The 22149-nt window shown below is 30.8% G+C and overlaps 1 protein-coding gene across 5 annotated transcripts in view; it reads left to right on the top strand.

Annotated features, from left to right (window-relative positions):
• The first annotated feature begins 462 nt into the window (after positions 1-462).
• The window catches only part of LOC143225372 (cAMP-dependent protein kinase regulatory subunit-like), a 29395-nt gene continuing 7708 nt past the window's right edge, over positions 463-22149 (top strand). Inside the window, exons 1-10 of one of the 5 annotated variants that reach the window (XM_076454643.1) lie at positions 463-674; positions 4549-4647; positions 11254-11418; positions 14459-14550; positions 15296-15404; positions 16284-16382; positions 16684-16743; positions 17020-17080; positions 18795-18916; positions 21718-21799. In XM_076454643.1, the coding sequence (XP_076310758.1) occupies positions 492-674; positions 4549-4647; positions 11254-11418; positions 14459-14550; positions 15296-15404; positions 16284-16382; positions 16684-16743; positions 17020-17080; positions 18795-18916; positions 21718-21799 (1072 nt within the window). In that variant the 5' untranslated portion in view covers positions 463-491. Of the gene's footprint in view, positions 675-3274; positions 3442-4548; positions 4648-11253; positions 11419-14458; positions 14551-15295; positions 15405-16283; positions 16383-16683; positions 16744-17019; positions 17081-18794; positions 18917-21717; positions 21800-22149 lie in introns of those variants that run through there. The other 4 variants (XM_076454641.1, XM_076454645.1, XM_076454644.1 and 1 more) reach the window with 4 other exon arrangements.

Below are 22149 nucleotides of genomic sequence, written 5' to 3' on the forward strand. Positions count from 1 at the left end.
CGAGAAACCCACTTGTTGAGAAATTTATATGCAAAAACGGCTCGTTTGGGTTGAGAAAATATTTTACATAGAAGAGCGAACAACGTTTCGACCTTCTTCGGTCATCGTCAGGTTCACAAAGAAAGAGGTAACTGACCGGAAGCTGACCATTTCGACACACAGTTACACAACCCCTTTCAAACATGTGGTCAGCTTCCGGTCAGTTACCTCTTTCTTTGTGAACCTGACGATGACCGAAGAAGGTCGAAACGTTGTTCGCTCTTCTATGTAAAATATTTTCTCAACCCAAACGAGCCGTTTTTGCATATAAATATCGGCACAATACCAATATTCATTGAAAGATGTAATTTCATATTAAATATACGTATAATATACATCTATACACAATACCCAGCACATGTTATTTGATATTATCCGTGCAGTAGTATTAGCTTTCAACTTTCGTAAGTAAACATTTAAGAAATAGGCCTACGTCACGAAAATATGCAGTAATGGGGGCAGCAAAGATGGCGACAAATGGCGACGAGGAAGAATGTAATTTGAAGGATTGTGAAATCTATATTCAACGACATAACATTCAAGAAATTCTCAAAGACTGTATTGTACAACTTTGTATCACCAGACCTGATGATCCCATTTTATTTCTAAGGGATTATTTTCAAAATTTAGAACGGGTAAGCACACTTGTACGTTAAGTTAGCTTCGCGGTTGAATAAGTTGAGTTACTAAATTCGTTTACCGTAGATAGGTTAACGTGACAGTCAATCACTGTTCGTCGAAATTATTATTTTATAAGATGTATAATTCTGACGTTAATGCAAGTTATTTAAGTATAACTTTAATAACTACTTTGAATTATCTAGAGAAAGAGTAATAAATATCTGTAGTAAAAGTGTAACGAAGCTAATAGCTTTAAATATTAGTATTTATTATCGTTTGTTTAGGCCTAATTCAACACCCCCCCCCACCCGACCCCGACAACTTTTAGATCAGCCTTCTGTTTTTAAGTTAATATTTAATTAATGTACTTTCAAAATTAGTTCAAAACAATTATTTCTATGTGTAGGTACAGTAAGTATGTAAGTCGTAAATACCGATTAATACTAATGAACATATAATTTATAGTTACTATAGTTGGTTTAATTATGGAAGTGAAACAAAAGCAGGTGAATATTTGCTTCGAATATTTTAACAAAATTCTATTGTAACGCATTATTAATTATACTATTATCAGTGCCGTCTCATGCGTGATATAGAAACAACCCGTTTTTTAAAGGTATTAGAATAATATTATTAACCCGAGTAACATTTTCTATTACACTTTGTAATTAATTATTTACGTTAATAGTAAGTAACGTAAAACAGTGTGATTGAATGTATTTTATCAGAAAATGTAATGTAAATAAATTATATTTTGCATCATTTAGTATGGGGATGAAATAATAAAATTGGAAATACATATATTCGCTAAAAGAAATTAAAAACGGAGATGACGAAAGCTTAATTTCCTAATGGTAACAAATATCATTCCTTTTAGCTAATATAAACAATTAAAGCAGTATACCTGTGCCAACACCCAGTAAGAATTATTTTATATTTTTTCAAACTTACGTAGAATACTTGTCAGTAGTGGTAGTGCAAATACAAAGTAAGTTAGGTGAAATTATAAATTTTCGTAGAATTTCAATTTTTCTCTATACTAACAAAATCCTAAAAACGCTAATTGTAACAGTTAAGAAATTAAATTGTCAGATATCGTTGTAATGAGTGGGATAGCACCTAAAATTATCTTAGGTTTTCATTATTTACATTTCGGACGTCTCATTTTTTTCAAGGTCAGGCGTTGCCCTGTGATTAACATTCTGGACAATGGATACACGGTTCACGCCCAGTTGGCGCAAAAAATAAATTGCGCACTGCCGTTTTTGGGCCGTGAGTGCGTTATAAGAGTGACGGTGAAATACCAGTATTTGGTCAATGTGGCCTACAAGTTCGCAGCTATCTTCTGACATTTCAGAACGAGTGCAGATACCCCTCGAGTAGCTGTGTGCAAAATTCCATAAAACAACACTCAAATGCAGTATATTTATATATAGCAAAGTGATTCAAATGTGTAGAACGTATTACACGTAATAATAAAACATCGTGGTTATTAGAAATGCTAATTCGTTATACAAGTAAAGAACATACACGTTTCTTTATTTGTACGCATTACAGGGATTAGGGCCTACATTTTAGTCTTGTAAGCCTTCAAGCTTATCGCTAACTCACTGAGAGGGAAAGCTAAAACACATTAAGGTTGAAATTTTAATTGGAAAGAAGAATAAATTAGGTAATTAAAGAAGTGCATTTTCAGCTGTAATTTCCCAAATGATATGTTCCTGCCCTAGTGGTAAGTCTGAAGGTTTATAATGCTAATAAATTTTTCAATATCGATGGTGGGCACAGCATAAATATACCACTTATTCAACACGATATTCAAATTAATCACCTTTTGGCCTAATATGCCCAGGTTCTTAGGGGCGCTTAAATCGCAGTCTGCGAATCAGGGGTTCGAATCCTCGATCATTCAATCATGCTCATCCTTTCAGCCTTGAAGGCGAGATAGTCACATTGTAATTGAACGGTTAATCCCACTGATTGTTGGTAAAATAATAGCCCAAGAGTTAGTGATTACCATCTGCCTTCCGTATAGCCTTTCGCTACTAAATTAGGGACCGTGAAACATGATCCCATTATGTAGGAATCGTAATGAAGGAGTAATAAAACTAAATATGTTTTTAAATATTCAGTTGTACAAGTTTCTAGTGCAGATACATCATAATAATATTTAAACTGCACGTACATATGTATACACAGAAGTACACCGAGTGATTTTTTTTTTTCTATTATTATTATTTATTTTATTTCACAAAAGTTTTCTAACATTTTATGCAGTAGGCTGTAGACGTGTCAGTAGGAAGGTTACTGGAATTTGGATCTACATAATCCCAAAATATGACTTTAATATATTTGGGTATTGAAGCTTACTGTCGTACTTTTAACAAAATATAATTTTGAAAAACTTGTTTCTATTGTATGATAAATATCCCTGTACCCACAATTCGTTGGTTCTTAATTTACTATATGCATAACGTATTAGCATGTGTGTTCACGTTCCACAGCAATGTGTCAGGTCTCCATGTCACTGTCAACGATACTTTTTATAAGAACTATCGTAAGCTGGTCAGGTTGGCTAGGTTAAAACATGCAATAAACAGTTGGCTCTTTAGATAACGATCGTAGTGCTGTTACCGTTATGTCTGGTATAAGATGGAAGGCTTCATTGGCGAATGTTCGTTAGATATAAGGTAATTATATAGTCCATACAATGTAAACTATTGATGGGCAAGACAAAGGTGCTTATGGTGATTTTCAATCGTATTGTGATATCTAAACAAGGTAGGACATTTTCTTTGTTTTAGTATGGATGTTATCAATAAGAGGTACTTGGTTTCGTTAATAAACGTGCCTGTAAAGTTCTTTTTGTAGTTTTACACTAACTAAATTAACTTTGTGTTAATTAACCTTCGACTGTTCTGTTTTGTACTTGTCTTTCCTACAGGCGATAAGTTTTTGTCGAACATTATATCGTATATGAATGTTTTCAGGTTGGCTGTATAATACGGAAGGAAAGCTTTCGATCGAAACGATAAAACGGTGATAGTTGATGCGTTTATGTTATATACATGTATATTGTAGTTCATTTATATCAAACTTAATCATGAAAGTGGCTTCCTCTCTAATAATATATGTATCGTGTTTCACATTATAACCGGTTTATATAAAAAAAAAAAAAACACTAAAAACAAGAAAGTTTTCGTAATGGTTTACAATTTTTGTTCCCTGGTGGGACAGCTGTACGTTTACGAACTGACAATGTTAAAATCCAGGGTTCGATTCCATGCGATGGACACAGAAGATAGCTTAGTGTGGCTTTACTTTTCAACGAAACAATATGTTTATAATTTTTTAATATTCTATTCTTATACAGGTTAATCTATATATGTATAATTGTTAAAATATGTGTTTTGCTTAGACGTTGTGAGTAAAGTCAGTAGTTACATTAAAGTGTTCGCACAATGGCAACTCGTAGACTTGTATGTGTAAGTGGCCCACGTGCTGTGGTGTCCAAGTTACCGCACGCTTCCTAAACGAGATCAAGTGCGTCAAATTATTGATCGTAGTTCTCTAAATTCACCATTAGCTATCTGTCATAGAAGAAAAACGATGTATGTTTATCAACGTCTTTCGTGTTGTGTTCGGCGGTTTGTTTATTACTTGCTAGTGGTTCCTCTTGGTCACCAAGGATCGCCAGCCTGATGGTTGTTAAGTGTAGGAAACCACTATTTAAACGATCTGTGTCAGAAACATCTCTGGACAGTTTGTGTATTTGATGTGATTGAAACAGTTAACATAAGTCTTACAGTTCATTTTGTATTATTATTCACTCGTTGGCACCGGAGTGAAGGTAATAATAGGAACTTGATTTTGGCGCATCGATTTTAGTGTGAACATATGGGAGCACGTTTTGCCAAGAAACGATTTCACCTTGGTAGCGAAGAATCTGGCACTGTGGCTGAATGTCAAAGCAATCGGACACTAGAGGTAGGTAATTTCAAGATCAAGAAAATTTGATGGTTTAGGGTTAAGTTGTACACGGATATTGCTTGTTTTCATCCAATTAACATAACACTACATACACGTTGTTTTAACTGTGCTCTAACTAACTAACACAAGCGAATCGTACGTAGTTTTTGTTGTTTTCTTTTTGTGCGGCATGTTTTGAAATCTAGCCTTGTGTAAACCCATTTTTCTTAATGCTGTATTTAAAGTTACATTAGATTTGACACAATCGTTTAATTTTGACCACAAAAATTGTTTCTAATTAAATATCATACATAGCCACTGCTTAGTTTTCTCTAGCCTAATGATAGTTTTGTCGTACATAAGTTTGTAATAACAGTAATAAAGCCTCCTTCAAATAGTCTAATCAGTCACCTGTAGTTGCAGATAAGTCCACTGTCAATGTTTTGATTCAAAGCCTTAAGAAAAGTTTAAAATACACCGTACATTTATATGGGTGTCAGAGAGGGAGCAAGAGAGTGCACTGCCCCATTTAAAATTGAGACACATAATTCTTTACTGATTCAATATACGTGTATATTTTTTTTATTCTCTCCACTATTTCACACTACTTTGTTCCTCCAGGAAATAATTTCTGGGAATGCTCATGAGTGTGAGGGCTGAATCTAGAGCAAGAAGGCAAATTGATCAAGCTTTGAAACATACTGGAACTGACCTGAATCATGTTGGTATTTGGTGGTAAATAGAAAACTCAAGAGATAGAAAACAGAGCACCATGACCAAACTGGTTTTCTTAGGGTTTTAAGAAAGGTGGGCCTAAATGATTGAAGAGTTGTTAACTCTTAAGCAACAGGAATGTTGTAGGTAGCAGCATCAATTGATGATAGCCACCATTTAAGGATTAATATTATTCCTATTTTTACAAAAGGGGTGATAAGTTTAACACCACTTAGTCTTCTGTGGTGCAACTATAATGTTTAGTCTACACAGATGTTAACACTATAAGGAGTGGTTGACACAGATGTTAACACTATAAGGTGTAGTCGACACAAGATACTTACACTATAAAGTGTGGTGGATACAGATGTTGGGAGCAGATATAATTTGACAGAAATATGTTTCAGCAACCAAACCTAGGGTGATTAGAACCTAACTTTAAGGTACTCTTTTGGAACACACAACTTATCAAATTATTAGTATTTGCAGAAAAAAAAAGGATAAAGCATTTAACAAGAAATTATGTTACATTGAAGCATTAAAAACATGATGATTATAGTATCTGTATAGCACCCTTGTTTCTATAAGTTTTATAGATTATTTTAAATGAGTGTTGAAAATAACTCATTGAACATTACATCATAAAAGTAAAATATGTTTTTAAGATATTTTGCAATACCTGGATGATAGAAAGAGCTAGGACTTCATGTACCTATATTTTCAAGAGGTGTTTGTTATTTAATGTTATATATTCTGTAGGAGGTGGATGTTTTAAAAATGTGTAACTTCCATTTTCCAAATGTGGATACCACTTATGTGGCTCCCAATAGTTGAACTTCAATATCCTTAATTAAACCCTTAATGTTTAATTTAATATTAGGATTATCAGTCATTACACAGAAGTGATATAGAATTATTATTTTTGCATCATATTTTAACAAACGCAAGTTGATTTCAGTGTAAGATTATGTTAGACATAAATAAGGTATCTCAAAACTTTTAATCTTATCTTAGATTCATGTTTTATACTGATGGATCATTGGTACCATACTATAACTGCTGCTTTATTAAATGTCAAGACAAAATTTAATGAAAATAACAGGTGTGAAATTTCTTGTTTAAGTGTTATGTTTGGAGTTAATATTTTGTAGTCACCAAAAATGTTTACAAAGAACATGAAGGATATATTGTACAAGGAATATTTAATTTTAAATTATTTATTAAAGTATTTAGATATTAAATTTGGTCTAAGATTGTTAACTATGAAGTTTATTGAAGACAGAACCCTAATAAGTTTTATTAATTACATCCTTTGGTTGTTTTATAGTAGAGGGTGTATGTGTGTGTGTAGTTCTTGTTGCTCTATAGTAGTAAGTCCTGACTGTTTGTTTCATTTATATATTGTATATTATTATCATTTTTTTTATTGCATGATATGTAAAATAGTTTTATCTTATATCATTCAGCATTTGTGAAACAAAATATAATTCAGCTATATAAAAGCATTGCATTTCTTTTCATAAAGGTACATTTAATATTATCATACCAATAATTTTACAGCTTGATCTATTGGACACCAAGATAAGACAGCTGAGATTGAGATAATTCATATTTTTTAGGGATTTCTGTATGTACTGTAGCTTTCTGTGGTTTTGTTCATGAGTGAAATGGTAAGAAATTTTATTTACTTGTAAGAGTTTATCATGGTTTCATTCATATTAACTTTAAGTGATAAAAATGTATAATTTTAATGCCAGTGGTTTATTTAATTGCTGTACAGAAATTATCAAGAAGTGCAAAAAAATTCCTCTCTTTGAGTTAAAAATATCTTTTCAGAGAAGCTTGTTCTAGACATTTTCTGTGATATGTTTTTATTTAGGTCATTTTTTCATTAGGTCAAACACAATTCAGTAGATGTTCCAAATTGTATGTGTATTAAATTATATTTTTGTTGATTGTTAGTTAAAGTATGTGTAATATATTCAACTAAGATGGTTGAATAAATTTCAACTTTACATAAGAACACAGTTACTGTTTTGTGAGTTATGACTTTTAAAATGTCAATAATAATTGGAAATGTTTAATTTGAAGAAGTTAGTATTATAATCTAGAAACTGCAAATATTAATAATAGTATTTTAACACTTGCTTCTGTAACTTGTCTGCATTAACCCTTTCTGTACAGGTGTGGATTAAAATAACATTCTGTCAACGGGTTATTGTATATTTGATGTCAGAGTTATCCCCTATTCATTTTAGCTTACATTACTGACTTAGTTAACAGTTTATAGTAGATGTTTGTTACAGAGGTTCTAGAAGTTCTACCTGTACGTATGTAAACTTTGTAATGGAAAAATGTATTTCTGTTCTTCACATCAGTGTCATCATAACTTTAACTTGCCACACTGACATTTTCAGTTCACGAACATGTTGGCTAAATGTACAGTAATGTAGGGTTTTTATAGGTCAGAGAAAGGTAGGATAATTGTTGGCTAAATATAAAGTAGTGTAGAGTTTTTATAGATTATATGTATGAACAAAAGACTGTCATAGAACAGCATCTGTTTTTGGATGTTGATATTACTGTTTGAGATTATTGTACATATGTTTAAAAGTGTTATTTAATATGGATTTAAAGTATACTTACACATCAAATTTATTCTTTTTATATTTATGGCATTTATACAGTTTCATGCATATTTTAGGTTTTGTCCAGTATTTAGGATTATAATGGGTATTTACTTGTACCTTTTTGAGATATCATATACATTGTCTGAAGGAATGAAACCCATTTTTAAATAGTCCTAATATGTTAGGTATGCATGTTTTTCTCGTAATGATCACTGCTGGCACATTTTATCTGAAAAAAGTATCTGAACATTTGATATTTTATATATCACTAGTGTTGAGATGACTACATGTTAATTAGTTTATTTGTTTTTAAAATGTACAGCAATTTCTCATCAATCTTACACAAATCAGATAAATAGATTATCCAATAATGAAAATGTATTATTGTTGTTTGCAAAGGTAATAACATTTTTATTTGAAACATGTAGAAATTGCAGTTAGAAATAATTAGTCTGCAAATCTGTTCATTTATGTATGTTGTTTGGAAACAATTAACATAAAAATGATCAATAAGTTAGGTTTTGATATAAATTTTAGTCACTTACTGTAAACACTTGTGGTTTTACAACTGAATTATCAGGAAAGTTCAGTCGGGGTTTGTTCTAACTGAGACCTCAAAACTTAAGAATTAATTTATTTTTTTAATGATGATGGGTTATCAATCACAATTTAGTATAGCAGTCAAATATTTCCAGTTATTTAGCCTCATTTTGGCATACATGGGTTTCTAGATATAGGCTTAGGAGTTTGTTTGGAACTCTTCCATACCAGGATAAAAAAAGATAAGGGAAACACTTGAATATCAATAACTGGATAGAGTTTTATAAAAGGGTGATAGTTGCTTAGCATGTTAAAAGCTATTCTTTGGGATGAGCAGAAAAATGTTTTAAAGTAGACAAGAGTATTATTTACAGACGATACTCCTCAGAGTTGAGCAGAAAGGAATATTTGTTTTCATTCTTATTTGTGAATTACACTAAATAAGTGTTATAAAATATGAATTTTCAAATATCTTTATAATTTGTTATTCTGTGTTTTTCCACTTTAAAGGCACTACTAGTCCAAACGTACTAAAACTTGAAAATTTGTCTCACAAAAAAAATTTGTCTCACAAAAAAATTTATTTGACAAAAATGATAAAAAAAAAAAAAAAAACCAGAGGAAACCCTCTGTGTATATTTTTAGAAACAAAAAGGTTCACTTTTGAAGTGTGGTTCTTAAGCTAGCTGGCACAGTGTAGCTTTAATTAAAACAGAAGTAAGTATCGACAGTCAAGTATCTATTTCAAATCATTACATGTTTGTTATGTAAATGGTGAAAAAAAAACAGCTAATTTAATAGTGATGGGTGTGCTTATTACATCAAAAGGAATTAAATATTTGCTACCTTTATGTCTGTCTTACAAAGAAAGTAAACTGAATACAGTACAGTTGTAATGCACAAAATAATCAGCTTTCTTCACTCTGTTATTTGGAATGTAAATATTAATATTTTGATATAGCTGAACAAGCTATGTGTCACAACAAATTGTTTTTAATTCAAAGCTTGGGTTTACACACTGTTCTGGTTTCTTCTCATATTAATCATTTGTGGATGTATCATTCTCATCAGAAGATTAGGAACAACAGAATGTTTAAGGCCACATGATGTTTCATTATTGTTTGAAGGTTACTTAACTATGAAGGTCTAAGGTCATATAAAACATGGAACAAAGCATATTGTTGAAGTATGTGAGTCACAAACATTGAACCACCTGGTGAGAGTTTTCAAACACTTTACCACTTTTTCACTTCTGACATAAAAATATGTCATTGCCCAGGTAGTCATGTCTTCTAAGAGTTGATAAAGCTGTCTTTTTCCATTGTGTTTTTACATTAAGAAATTGAAGAACCTACAGGTGTCTGTACTACATGTGAGTGTAGAACACTTTCATTTTGTCTACATATCTGACAGTGCTGATGGTCTTGTAAACAGCTGGTTATTGTGCAATAGTTATGAAGTTGAAAACTGGTTCATCCATTCAACCATTATACAGTGCTGATGGTCTTGCAAACAGCTGGTTATGGTGTAATAGTTATGAAGTTGAGAACTGATTCATCCATTCAACCATTATACTTGTAGTTTAGTGTTTGTGTTTCGGCATTACATAACATTCAACTTTTGCAAGTTTCATGTATTGATATTAATAGGGAAACTTAAAACTATATATGATGTTTTCTGCTAGATGATATTGCACTAGCTAGTAACAGATATATATGATTTTGCTGCTGTATTGTTAAGAACTTAACAAGTCAAGGTCAGTGTTTGACACTGATAACTTAGTAGTTACAAAAAGAAATTGTTAGGTGCACAGGACACACTGAAATTGTCAATTTTACTTTTATTTCCCCAAACTTTATGGTACATAATTAAGCTTCCTGCTAGTTTTTAATTTATTATGATTTGAAATTTTACTAGTGTTTATGTTAAAAATAGCTTAACCATGCTTGATTAATGTTTTTCATTTCATAAAGTTTCCAATTTTTTTTGTTTAAAATGTATTACATTTAGAAACTACATTGACACATAATTGCATGTCACTCATTACATCACTCTCATACACATGAAAATCAGCATTCATAAATACAACAACTAGATGTTTCATAGAATTTTACTGTGTAACTATGTACATTAATACAAGACTATTTTATTTCTATTTGAAAACAAACAAAATTGTACCATGATGAAAAATGCTTAAACATACTGGACATGTCTGATGTTGTATACAAGTTTGTCTACCTTGTTAATGTCAATAAGCCAGTAGTTCTGGAAACACAAATGATTTAACAGTTAAAGATTCATTAATAGCTCAAAGTGAATGGAAGTTTAACAATACACCCTGTGGTGAGAATAATCAATTAGTTAAATGGATGATTGATAAATGAGCCTGACAAGTGATTGGTTACATTCATCTAGTCACCCTGGACTAAACACTTAGTTACTGATGTAATTTATTTCATTTCGTTCCTGACACCAGTGTAGTGTTTCATGTTATGTTGCTGGCACACACAAAAATCTGTAATATGAATGAAGTCGGAGATATATTGCATTTGTAACAATTTGAAAACTACAGATATTTAAATAAAAATTTAGTTATTCAGTACACCCAAAGTTATGTGTTTTGCATATTCAAACTCTGGGTGTCCATGTGGTAGGATATTATAACAGATTTAGTATACTTTATTAGTGTATTTGTGGGTGTATGTTTGTTCCAATATCTATGAATTTTGTTTTCTCGTAGGAAGCTGCAAGTAAACCTGTAGTACAACCAAAAACGCCACCTGGTGATGACAAGGATGACGAACTCACAACAGTACCACACGTTACACCCCCACAGCGAGGTAGGCGTGGAGCAGTCAGTGCAGAAACCTATTCTGAAGAAGATGCAGCTAACTATGTCAGAAAGGTTTGACCAGTGGCTTTATTTACAATATACCTTTGTTTTTTATAGTTGATTAACTTTTTAATATATATCTCTAAGTAACTTGTAGCTATGTAACTGACACAGGTAACATTGTTGAGTTTTGAGATTAATTTGTAACAGTAGAATAACCTTGTTGAATTGTACAGTTATATACTTTAGAGTATTAATAATATATACTAAATAAACTACATAATTATCGAGCTAGTCTTTGTCATTTTTTTAAACTTAAATTTTTAAAATAAACAAAGCTATTGTTTAAGGGCACCTTAGAAGATTGTAGTTTACAACCACAAAGTTTTCTCTTGGTCTTTTCAAAGTTCCTGTAACTGGCCAGATACTTTTCAAGAGATGGCATGGGAGAAGTCTTTCATGAAGAAGCTTCATATTTAGAAGTAGTGAGATGTGTGGCCAAAACTAGTGACTTACATCCTTGTACACTTATTACACTTGTAAAAGACTGGATCGACATTTTGAGAAACTATTGCTAAAGAGAGTATTGGTATAATTACATTCATTAATGTTAACCAAGCATCACAGTAAACAAACAATTTCAAATTCTGTGTCTTGGAAAAATAAAAAGATCAAATTCATTAAAATATGACATTAAGTGCAGTAGTTCTTAATAGTAGAGATCAGAATCATTAAAATATGTCATTAAGTATATTAGCCCGTAATAGTAGAGATTGGGATCATTAAAACATATCAAGTGCAGTAGTCCTTAATGATAGACATTAGGATCATTACAATGTCATTAAGTACAGTAGTCCTTCATGTTAGAGATCAGGATCATTAAACTATATCATTAAGTGCAGTAGCTCTTTTAGAGATCAGGATCATTAAGTACAGTACTCCTTGATAGTAAAGATCAAGATCCTTAAAACATGCCATTAAGTACAGTAGTCCTTAATGGTAAAGAGTGGGACCAATAAAATATGTCATTAAGTGCAGTAGCCCTAAATGGTAGAGATCAGGATCATTAAAACATGTTATTAAGTGCTGTACTCTGTAATGGTAGAGATTAGGATCATTAAAATGTATTATTAAGTACAGTACTCCTTAATGGTAGAGATCAGGATCATTAAGACGTGTGATTAAGTATGGTAGTCCTTAATGGTAGAGATCAGGATCATTAAAACACATCATTATGTACAGTAGTCCTTAGTGATAGATATAAGGATCATTAAAATGGGTTAAGTACAGTAGTCCTTAATGATATAGACTGGAAAAGAACAAAATAGCAGACATAACAATTGTCCATTTGAAAGAATCATTAAAATGTCTGAGTTTTAGCAATGACAAGTTTACAGTACTAACTGAGCAAAACTAAAGCTCAGTGTACTTATAAAGCCACCTAAACTGTTATATATGTTTTAATGAAATTGATTCACTCCATAATTTCAACAAATGTTTGTCAAAGTAAGTAAGTGTCTTTTTCCAAGTAAGCCCACAGAAAAAATGAACCTCCTTGGTCTAATTCTTTCATAAAACTCTTCCACCTGAGTCCCAGTGATTCCTTTCTTGTACTGAAAAGGGTAGTAGCATATATTATGATTAGCTAAAAAGAAAACACAGATGGAAAATAAAAGCTGTTAAGAAACAGTACTAATAAGTAGAAAGGACAGAAAGTTCACTAGCAGTGTTAAAATCAAATTCTGCGTGATACTCTACAGAAAATATAAATAAAACAATAATTAACAACATTACAGGAAGATGAAAATTCAAAATAATTCTTCCATTACCATTTTTTCTTGTCATCTTTAAGTCATAACAAATAACACTATGTAACACAAATTTTGTTCTGGATAGTATGTGTTATTTCTTAATTGTTTGTGTTGTAAAAGTACAGAAAATAGCCATTATTTCCTTCAAACTTTGCTTTTGGGATCTGGATAATGAAATGTAGAAATTAACCTATTTTCTATGTAAAAACGAGCAAATTTGCACATTTTCATTTACATAAGGTCTGAATAAAACAACATATGAATCAAGATTTACATGTACTTATACTAAAGTTATAGAAAAATGAACAAACATATTTAGAAATGAGAGGTTTTCGAGATTTGCGACTGTAATGTAAATCACTTTCATGTATCAGCCCCAAGTATAGTCTCCCATTATGTTTTTGTTACACCCTCCCAGGTCACAAAAGCAAAGTTTGAAGAAAAAATAGGTCTTTTCCATTTACTTTAGGCATAAGCAATTGTGAAATAACACTTTCTGTCTTGGAACAAGAAAAAGTAAACATTTTGTTACATAGTGTAATGTTTGCAGTCACAGCACCCAAATATATCAGGGTATATACCATCTATCAGGTAAGATCACTACACTAATGTTAAACTCATCAGCAACTAGGGACAATCAGTTTAGGGTTGTGAGCTGTGTTGGAACCCACAAGGCCTCTACTGCTCCTGCCTTTCACTGTCTGTAGCCACCTGCTGGAAGAGTGGTTTAATTTTACACTTACACTGTATCTAAATATTAAGGTTAACAGCATAATAAAATCAAAAAGAGTTTTTATACCTCATTCATCATTAAATAATACCTATCACCTTTCTTTACTTCAAATTTAATTGAGTCAAGTAAAACATTTCCTGGCAAACTTCCAATTATTGTGTGGTTTCTAGTAGATAACACAAAGATAAATCAGTGAAGCTGAGAAAACCACATCAGTTGTAGGAGTTGCTAATTTACAATAGATTTTCTTGAACTAAACATTTTGGGTTTTATTTTTTTGAAGGTGTAGACTTGCATGGTAGACCTTAAATTTAAAAAAATATTTATCCATCACACAGGAAGTGCAAGAAAAGCATTAATAATGAATTACATGTTTAAATTAGAAAAACTAGAAAGTTTGAGAAGTGGATTTTGGTGTATTCCTAAAGCTATCTACTTTATGAAATTGTTCTATATTCAGAGAAAAAATGTGGTTAACATGTAAGTAAGAGTTATTTAGTAAGAAATTAGTAAAAAATTAAGTGTATGTGAAAAAATACATCACATTAATTCATTCAGATTATTCTAGGTGGTCCCTAAAGACTTCAAAACTACAGCTGCTCTGTCAAAAGCAATAGAAAAGAATGTTTTGTTTGCTCATTTAGATGACAACGAACAAAGGTAAGATGTATACACTTCAACAGTGTTACTTAAATTGTAGTTAGTTTAGCCAATTCATAAATTTGTTATGAATTAGAGGGAGCTGTAAGAATAGTGTTGATTTTGTGAACAAACTGTAGTCCAGATTACATGTATGTGACATAAGCTGTTTTTAATTCAAAGTACAGATTACATTTTTAATGTCTAATATGGATTATATGCTTAATTTTCAATACAGATTACATATCATTTGAAGAAATATTACACTGACAAAATATTTACACACATTTATATATGTCAAACTTTAAATGTAAGTTTTTAAAGTTCTTAAAACACTGGCAGCTACAACTGTCTTAAAGACCTAAATTGTCACAGGTTTGCCCAACAAACTAAACTTATAAAAATATACCAAACCAGGAGGATGTGTAGCAATTTGTATTTGACAGTGAATGTACAAAAATACACAGTATTACACTCAACAAAATGAAAGTCACTGTATTTCCTGTTTAAATAACAGTTTACAAGTTTTAGTGTTCTCTAATACAACAGTGACACTTGATTCTTGACAGGATTAATAAAGTGAGATGTTTAAAGGTAATCAGTTATTTGTAGTAAACATTCCTTCTTTCTGTGTGCCTGTCTGTATTTGTTCATTTATGTTGTGTATATACTTTAAATATTTTTTATTTGTGTAAAATATATAACTATGTTGAAGTGAAGCCTTGATTTGTTTCTAATAACAAGAATAACCAACTACTATTTACAGTGACATCTTCGATGCTATGTTCCCAGTTGTTCACTGTGCTCATGAGAAGATAATTCAACAAGGAGATGAAGGAGATAACTTTTATGTCATCGATGAAGGAGAAGTGGAGGTGAAGCAGTGGATGATTTCTTTAGACTAGATTATATAACTATGTGTATTAAACAGGATTTTCAGTTAACAGTTATTTGTATAATGGTGTATTCTATAGCTATAACATCTGATGTACCACAATGTCACCAGTTAGCTAACATGTGTTGAACAATAATTAGAATATTTTTAGATTCAGATTACTTTCATCACTTATACATTTCTATGTCGTTCTTATCGCGGGATCAGTAAGAGCTCCATCTACCTAGATTTGTTAAAAGAAGCCACTTTTGAATAATCATCAAAATTGTATAAAATGTTTTTGATAATTTAAAATTTCAGTTTTCACAATTTGTTACAGTTTTAAAACATTCATGTTCATTAGCTTATATCCCTGAAATGCTGTTTGGAGAGGTTAAGTGTTTTAAGTACTTGTATCACTAAACATTAATGTGTAGTCTGTCAGTCAGTAGACATTAAAATGACATTACATAATTTCTTGCACCACTAAACATTTATAGAACAGAATTATCCCAACATCCAAGAGTGTATAATTGTTTAATGTTTTCATTAAGACGTTTATAAAAGCCCAGATCATCCAGAAAGTAACACTTGATCATAGGACGTTAAGTGAGGACAGACAATTGCAGTGTGGTTTAATTGTTCATCATGTACTGTCATTCTAAACATTTTCTGGGTGTAAAAACAGATTCACCCAGATATGCTGGAGAACCTACTTAAATAAGGAATAAATTTCATAAAATGTAAATACATTTTGTATTGTGTAAATCTAAACATTTTACCAATAACAATATCACCTAGTACTCTTGCTGTATATATACTTGTGAAATCTGTGAATTACAAGTTAGAAGTCAATAAAATTTGAGATTTGTTTTTATAGGTTTTTGTAAATGAACAACTTGTGACAACAATAGGACAAGGAGGTAGTTTTGGAGAGTTGGCACTAATTTATGGAACTCCCCGTGCTGCTACAGTTGTGGTATGTATTTTGTCATGATACATTTATAGGACTAACAGTAAAATGGTAGTACTGGTGTTGCTGTATGTTCCAAAAAAAATATGTCTCCCTTACTAGTCAGCAGCAAGTTTACAATGCTAATATCTGGAGTTTGATTCCCTGTGATGGACAGAGCTTAGATAGCCTGTTGTGAAGCTTTGAGGTAAGGCAAGTTGCATACACACCTGTTTTCAATCCATTATGATCAGTCATTGAACTCTTTTATTGTTGCCTGACTCTTACCTTTATAAAAAAAAAAAAGTAATCTTAAGTTCTTTTCCAGGCAAAAACAGATGTGAAACTTTGGGCTATAGACAGAGATACATACAGAAGAATATTGATGGTGAGTTTTATCATTGGAAACAAATAACTAAAAATGTTTTGGACAGAATGCTATTGTTGTGAAACTCTTGTTATTCTCTGTGATAAAGTGTGACTATCTCTGAATGTTATTAAAATAAACAAGATAATGCTAAATGAAGTGCCAGCAGTTAAACAAATTCCAGTTGTACCATTTTATTATAAATGAGTTAATTATACTAATGTATGTAGTTTCATTAAAATTATAAAAACAATTAAATGGTTGGTCATGAGTAAATTATAATCTTTGTTTCTTTAGGGAAACACAATCCGAAAACGTAAACTGTATGAAGAGTTTCTCAGCAAAGTTTCAATATTAGGTAAGTGTGGTGGTTAGATTTTAAAAACAAGTGTTTTCAGAGCAAACAGTAGTGTGTTGTGCAGCTAAAACAACTTCTAGAACACACTGCGTTATTAACAAGGATGATAGTTTCACAGTTCTTTGCCTTCTGTAGCTCTGACTATGGTAACCCACATATTTTCAGTGGAACCCTTATTTTAGTATCAGATTTGAAGGCAATCCATCAAGAAATATGTGAGATGCAAAATCTTCCATTTTGATTGAATTTTTTTCTTCCACCAAAAGTGTGGAAAATTTATTTGATAGAAAAATGTACTTTCATGGATTATTTTTTCAAACATGATACTTTGATAGATCTTACAACCTATAATTAATTCTCAGGTTTATAACCCACATGTACAAAGTAATTCAACAAAAAACACTTAATTTTGACCAAAGGTTTTTTGCACATGTCTTCACAAAAAGTCACATGAATTATCAGTCTTGACATTTTTACTACAGCTTTAAGTAAGAGTGAACTGTTTTTAATTTTTTGTCATTTGGACCAAAGACAACTGACTTAAAGCAGCAAAAATATAGAGTGAAAGGATTTCTAGATACATAAATATAGATTAGTACTTCCTAGTTCAAGTGTTCAAAATAATCAAAGGGTGGATTGCTGTTGTTCATTATTTATGCAAATTGATTAAGGTAACATCATGTGATGCTAAATGCTCTTTGATTAGAAGAATTTCATAAAAGTTAGCAAATATATGCTTGAAAGTTACTAGGTATGGCTGTACCACTTGCCTGTGGGTGATGACAAGAAACTGTTAATCTAGATTCCATTGCATTACTATAAAGGAAGTTATTAACTGTTTGAGAGAGTAAAATAATTACCACCATATTTTGAAGAATGTACTTGATTCTCTAAACATCTGTTACAAATAAGGGGGTAGTGCTTCTAGTGGTTTGTATTGACAAAAAGTTGCATCTTATCAAAACACCTTAGGTATGGTCAAGCTGGTTGCTATACTTACAATACTGATAATAAATTTGAGTTGTGTATTTTGTTTTGTTCCATGTGGCCTGACTGACTAACTAATGAATAACTATTTCCAGTAAAATTCTTATCAATGTTATAAATGTAACTACCAGTTTTGATTTAATTAAAGCAATAAGCTAATTGTAATGAATAACAATATTCTGATGAAAGAAATAATTTTTATTATTATTTTTGTGTTCTTGTAACATTTTCAAATGTATATTTTTTAATTTCTTAAGTATATTAATAGCAACTTTTAACATCTTTAGAAATAATATATATATATATATATATAATAATTTTTTATTATCCTTATTAGGGTCTTTAGGTAATAAGTATGGAGTACAACTTACTGTCTCTCCAACTCTTTCCTCAGCCTTCCGGGGTATAATGCTAAAAGCCAGAGTTTTATACTTATGTTGGGCACAGCACAGATAGCCTACCACGTAGCTTTTTGTTTAACAATAACCAGACCAAACCAACTCTGTGTGTACATTTGTTTCCATTTTAAGACTGCATTATACCAAATGGGAACATTGTGATGATAAACCAATAGTAAAATGATTAACAGCTTCTTGTATATACTTACTTTTAGCATCATGTTAAAGATATTTGTAATATATGTTAGGCAACAGGAATATCTTTTATTACTGTGACTTCTATTTGTAAATTGCTTTTAAAATCATCCTCTTGTGTGGTATGTTTACAGAAAGTCTAGACAAGTGGGAAAGACTCACTGTAGCAGATGCCCTTGAACCTGTCAAGTTTAAGGATGGTGATGTTATAATAGAGCAAGGTCAGAAAGGTGATGACTTCTTCATTATAGAACAGGTGAGAAAATCATTGTTTTACTTGTTTTTAATAAACTGCTATAAAATGATATTTGACTAACTGTTGGATATTTCTAGACTTGTTTTCATGGAGTTACTTGGATTGTATTTATAGTCATAAAGCATAATTACTGTTCTAACAAAGAAAACTTGATATTCTGAGTGATGGTGTATGTAGCATAAAAATCTAGGATACTCATACATGTGTAGAATATTGTGAGGTTGATAACACATAGTAAGTTTGTTGAAAATTTTTTAATGTTGTCTCAGGTTGCTGATAGAATTACATATTACTTTTATGTTTATAGAGTTAAAAAATATAATATTTTTTCTCTTGTGCTAAGCCTAACTCATAATAAGTTTGTTCATATAAACATAGTATTCTGTACTTCTAGTCCCCTATTGATACAGTAGTAAGTCTAGAGATTTACAATGCTAAAATCAGGGGTTCAGTTCCCCTCGGTGGACTTGGCAGATAGCCAAAGGTGACTCTGCTATAAAAACACACACACACTCAGTACTTCTAATGTAAACAGTGATTCACGTTATGTCATGTTTGAGTTACTTGCCCTTTTTGTAATAAATACAAGTTACATTTTTTCTTAAAAGCTTTGAGCCAAATATTTATAAGAAATTAGCATTGTTTCAGGATCACATTTAATTCAGAAGAATCACATTCATAATTTAATTAAATAATTTATTATCGGTGTGTGCTTGTTATCAAAATGTACTTTGTAATTCAAATTTTAATAATTAATCATTCATTAATTTTTCAAAATTAAATATTAGAATAAATTATCAATTTTTACTTCTATTTATCATGTGACATTTCTTTGATGTAAATTGTCTTTTTAAGGTTTTATTTCTTCATCTATAATTTTCTGAATTTTGCACTTACATATGTATTTCTAAACCAAAATATAAATCTTGAGCTTCCAATCTCTGTGATTTATTCAGATATACATAAGAAAGTCAAATTTGCATGCCTGTCTTTCAAAAAAGTCAGTAATCCTCTCTGATTTTTGCTGTTGGATTATTTATAACCAATAGGAAGAGAAGGTGTTAATTTACTGAATTCCTTATAAGGTTAACTCGTTCTGATGGCTGTTGTTGGTATCACCAAAATCACCTCAACCAGCTAGTAGAATTATTTTAATCAACCTTATAGCTTAGTTAGAAAGTCCATTAAATTATAGCACTCTTAGGACATCATATTTTCTGCATGTGTTAATATTTTGTGTTCTTAATTGCATACTTGAAATAAATTATGTATTGCTACTATTGTTATAAAAAAGTAGTTAATTTTTGTCTGGGTCTAAAGAGCTCAGCCAGAAGTAGTAGATTTTTTGTTTTTTACATATGTTTCATATTTGTTGTTATAAGACTTGCTAAACTCATCACATTTAATAAAAAACTTAAACATTATATTTGTGATAACCAACACATGTCACATGTTTATTTGTATAATTCAGTGAACATGCTGATTATGTCATTTGTTTACAAAAATGTGTGATGTTAACACCTGTCACAGTACTCCAAGAAGGTGTAAGGTACAGCATTGAGATAACTGAACAGCAAGTGTGGAGTCATTCTTGAAAGAGAAAAATGCAATTTAGATTTATTTTGTATTTTCCAACTTTTCATTTTACCCTACCTACCTGATTTTGTAACACTTAGTGTCAGGGTAGAGAAAATAGTAGATAAAATATAATATTTTACAAATAAAAACTTGTTATAACTATTTAGGAGATTTTACAAGTTTAAACAAATTAACATAATAGTTGTAAGCTGTAAAACCTACTTTCTTTAATAATGTAAAAATTACTTTTTTCTCAGTAAAAAAAGTGTAAGTTTACAGACAAATCTTTTAGTAAAAACTCTTAATTAAAAATGTGTGTGTGTGTACAACAAACTTGTAATGTTTACTAAAAGTTTACCAACTTTCAAGAGGATTTATTTAATATATTCAGAGTTATAGTATGTTTAGTTTCATGGTTATGTGGTGGCTACAAGGTCAGTCAAATTACATAACCCTACATGATTTACATAAGTAAAGACAAACACTGTGCAAGTGTAGAGAAGTGACACTATACTGCAAGAAATGACTATATACAATAGTAAATTTTCATACATTCTGAGATATGACTTTGAAAGTTATTATTGGAATTATGACTGAAAATGTTGTAAGGGTACCCAACTGATGAAGCAGTGTATTTTATTCTTTACAAGAAGACACTTAAAATATATATTTAATTAGCTATATTGATGGGCAGAGTTACGTTTAGTTTTGTTCTAAGTACAAAATTTTTATTCATTATACTATTTTCTAACATTTTTACTTTGATTATTAATATTTGTTTTATAACTACCACAATTGGACAGTATGGTTTGATAAATATACATGTTTCTATGTGTTTACTGTTATGTGGTAATTATGTTTAAATCATACCTATAAGTTGACAATATGGTTTGATAAATATACACATTTTGTATGTTTTCTTTGTTACTGTGATACACTAACAGTGTGTTTTATATTTTTATTACATCTCCTGTTTAATTTTAAAATCAAATAAATAATAACAATAGAATTAGGCTTTTGACTTATTCCTAAAAAACATGAACATGTAAAGAGCTCAACTGAGGATTACTGAAAGCTACAGTGAATCAATTAAAACTGTGTACAGTAAAATGTTTTAATTATGTATTTAACATTCACATGTGTTTATTGATGACATTGCACCTGTATATTACTTGTATATGAATTGTGAAAGCAGTTTTCTATACAAGAAACTAATTCTTCAGGGTACAGCAGTTGTTTTGCAGCGACGATCAGATGATGAGCCCCAAGTTGAGGTTGGTCGACTAGGACCTTCTGATTACTTTGGTAAGTTATGACCTTACATAAAATCTTTGATGTAATTGGTATGAAAGATAAATAAATCTTGAATTGGGGTTGATTTGACAGTAATATTATCTGTAACCTGATACGTTGTGTTCATTAAAAGAAGGATGGCCAGAGATGTTATGGAAGGCATTGATGATATCTGATTAATGATAAATGTGTTTATAAAATACACATGCTGAACTTTCAATTGGTTATTCACATGTCATATATTGAAGTACATGGATGTAACAGACCTTTTCAAAAATTTAAAGAGGTTGAGAAGAGTTACTGTGTTTGATTCAGTATATGAGCAATATCTCAGCATATAGGAAAAATATGAGATTCTTATT

This window comes from Tachypleus tridentatus, chromosome 9 (genome assembly GCF_004210375.1).
Source record: "Tachypleus tridentatus isolate NWPU-2018 chromosome 9, ASM421037v1, whole genome shotgun sequence".
In the NCBI taxonomy this organism is placed as follows: domain Eukaryota; kingdom Metazoa; phylum Arthropoda; class Merostomata; order Xiphosura; family Limulidae; genus Tachypleus; species Tachypleus tridentatus.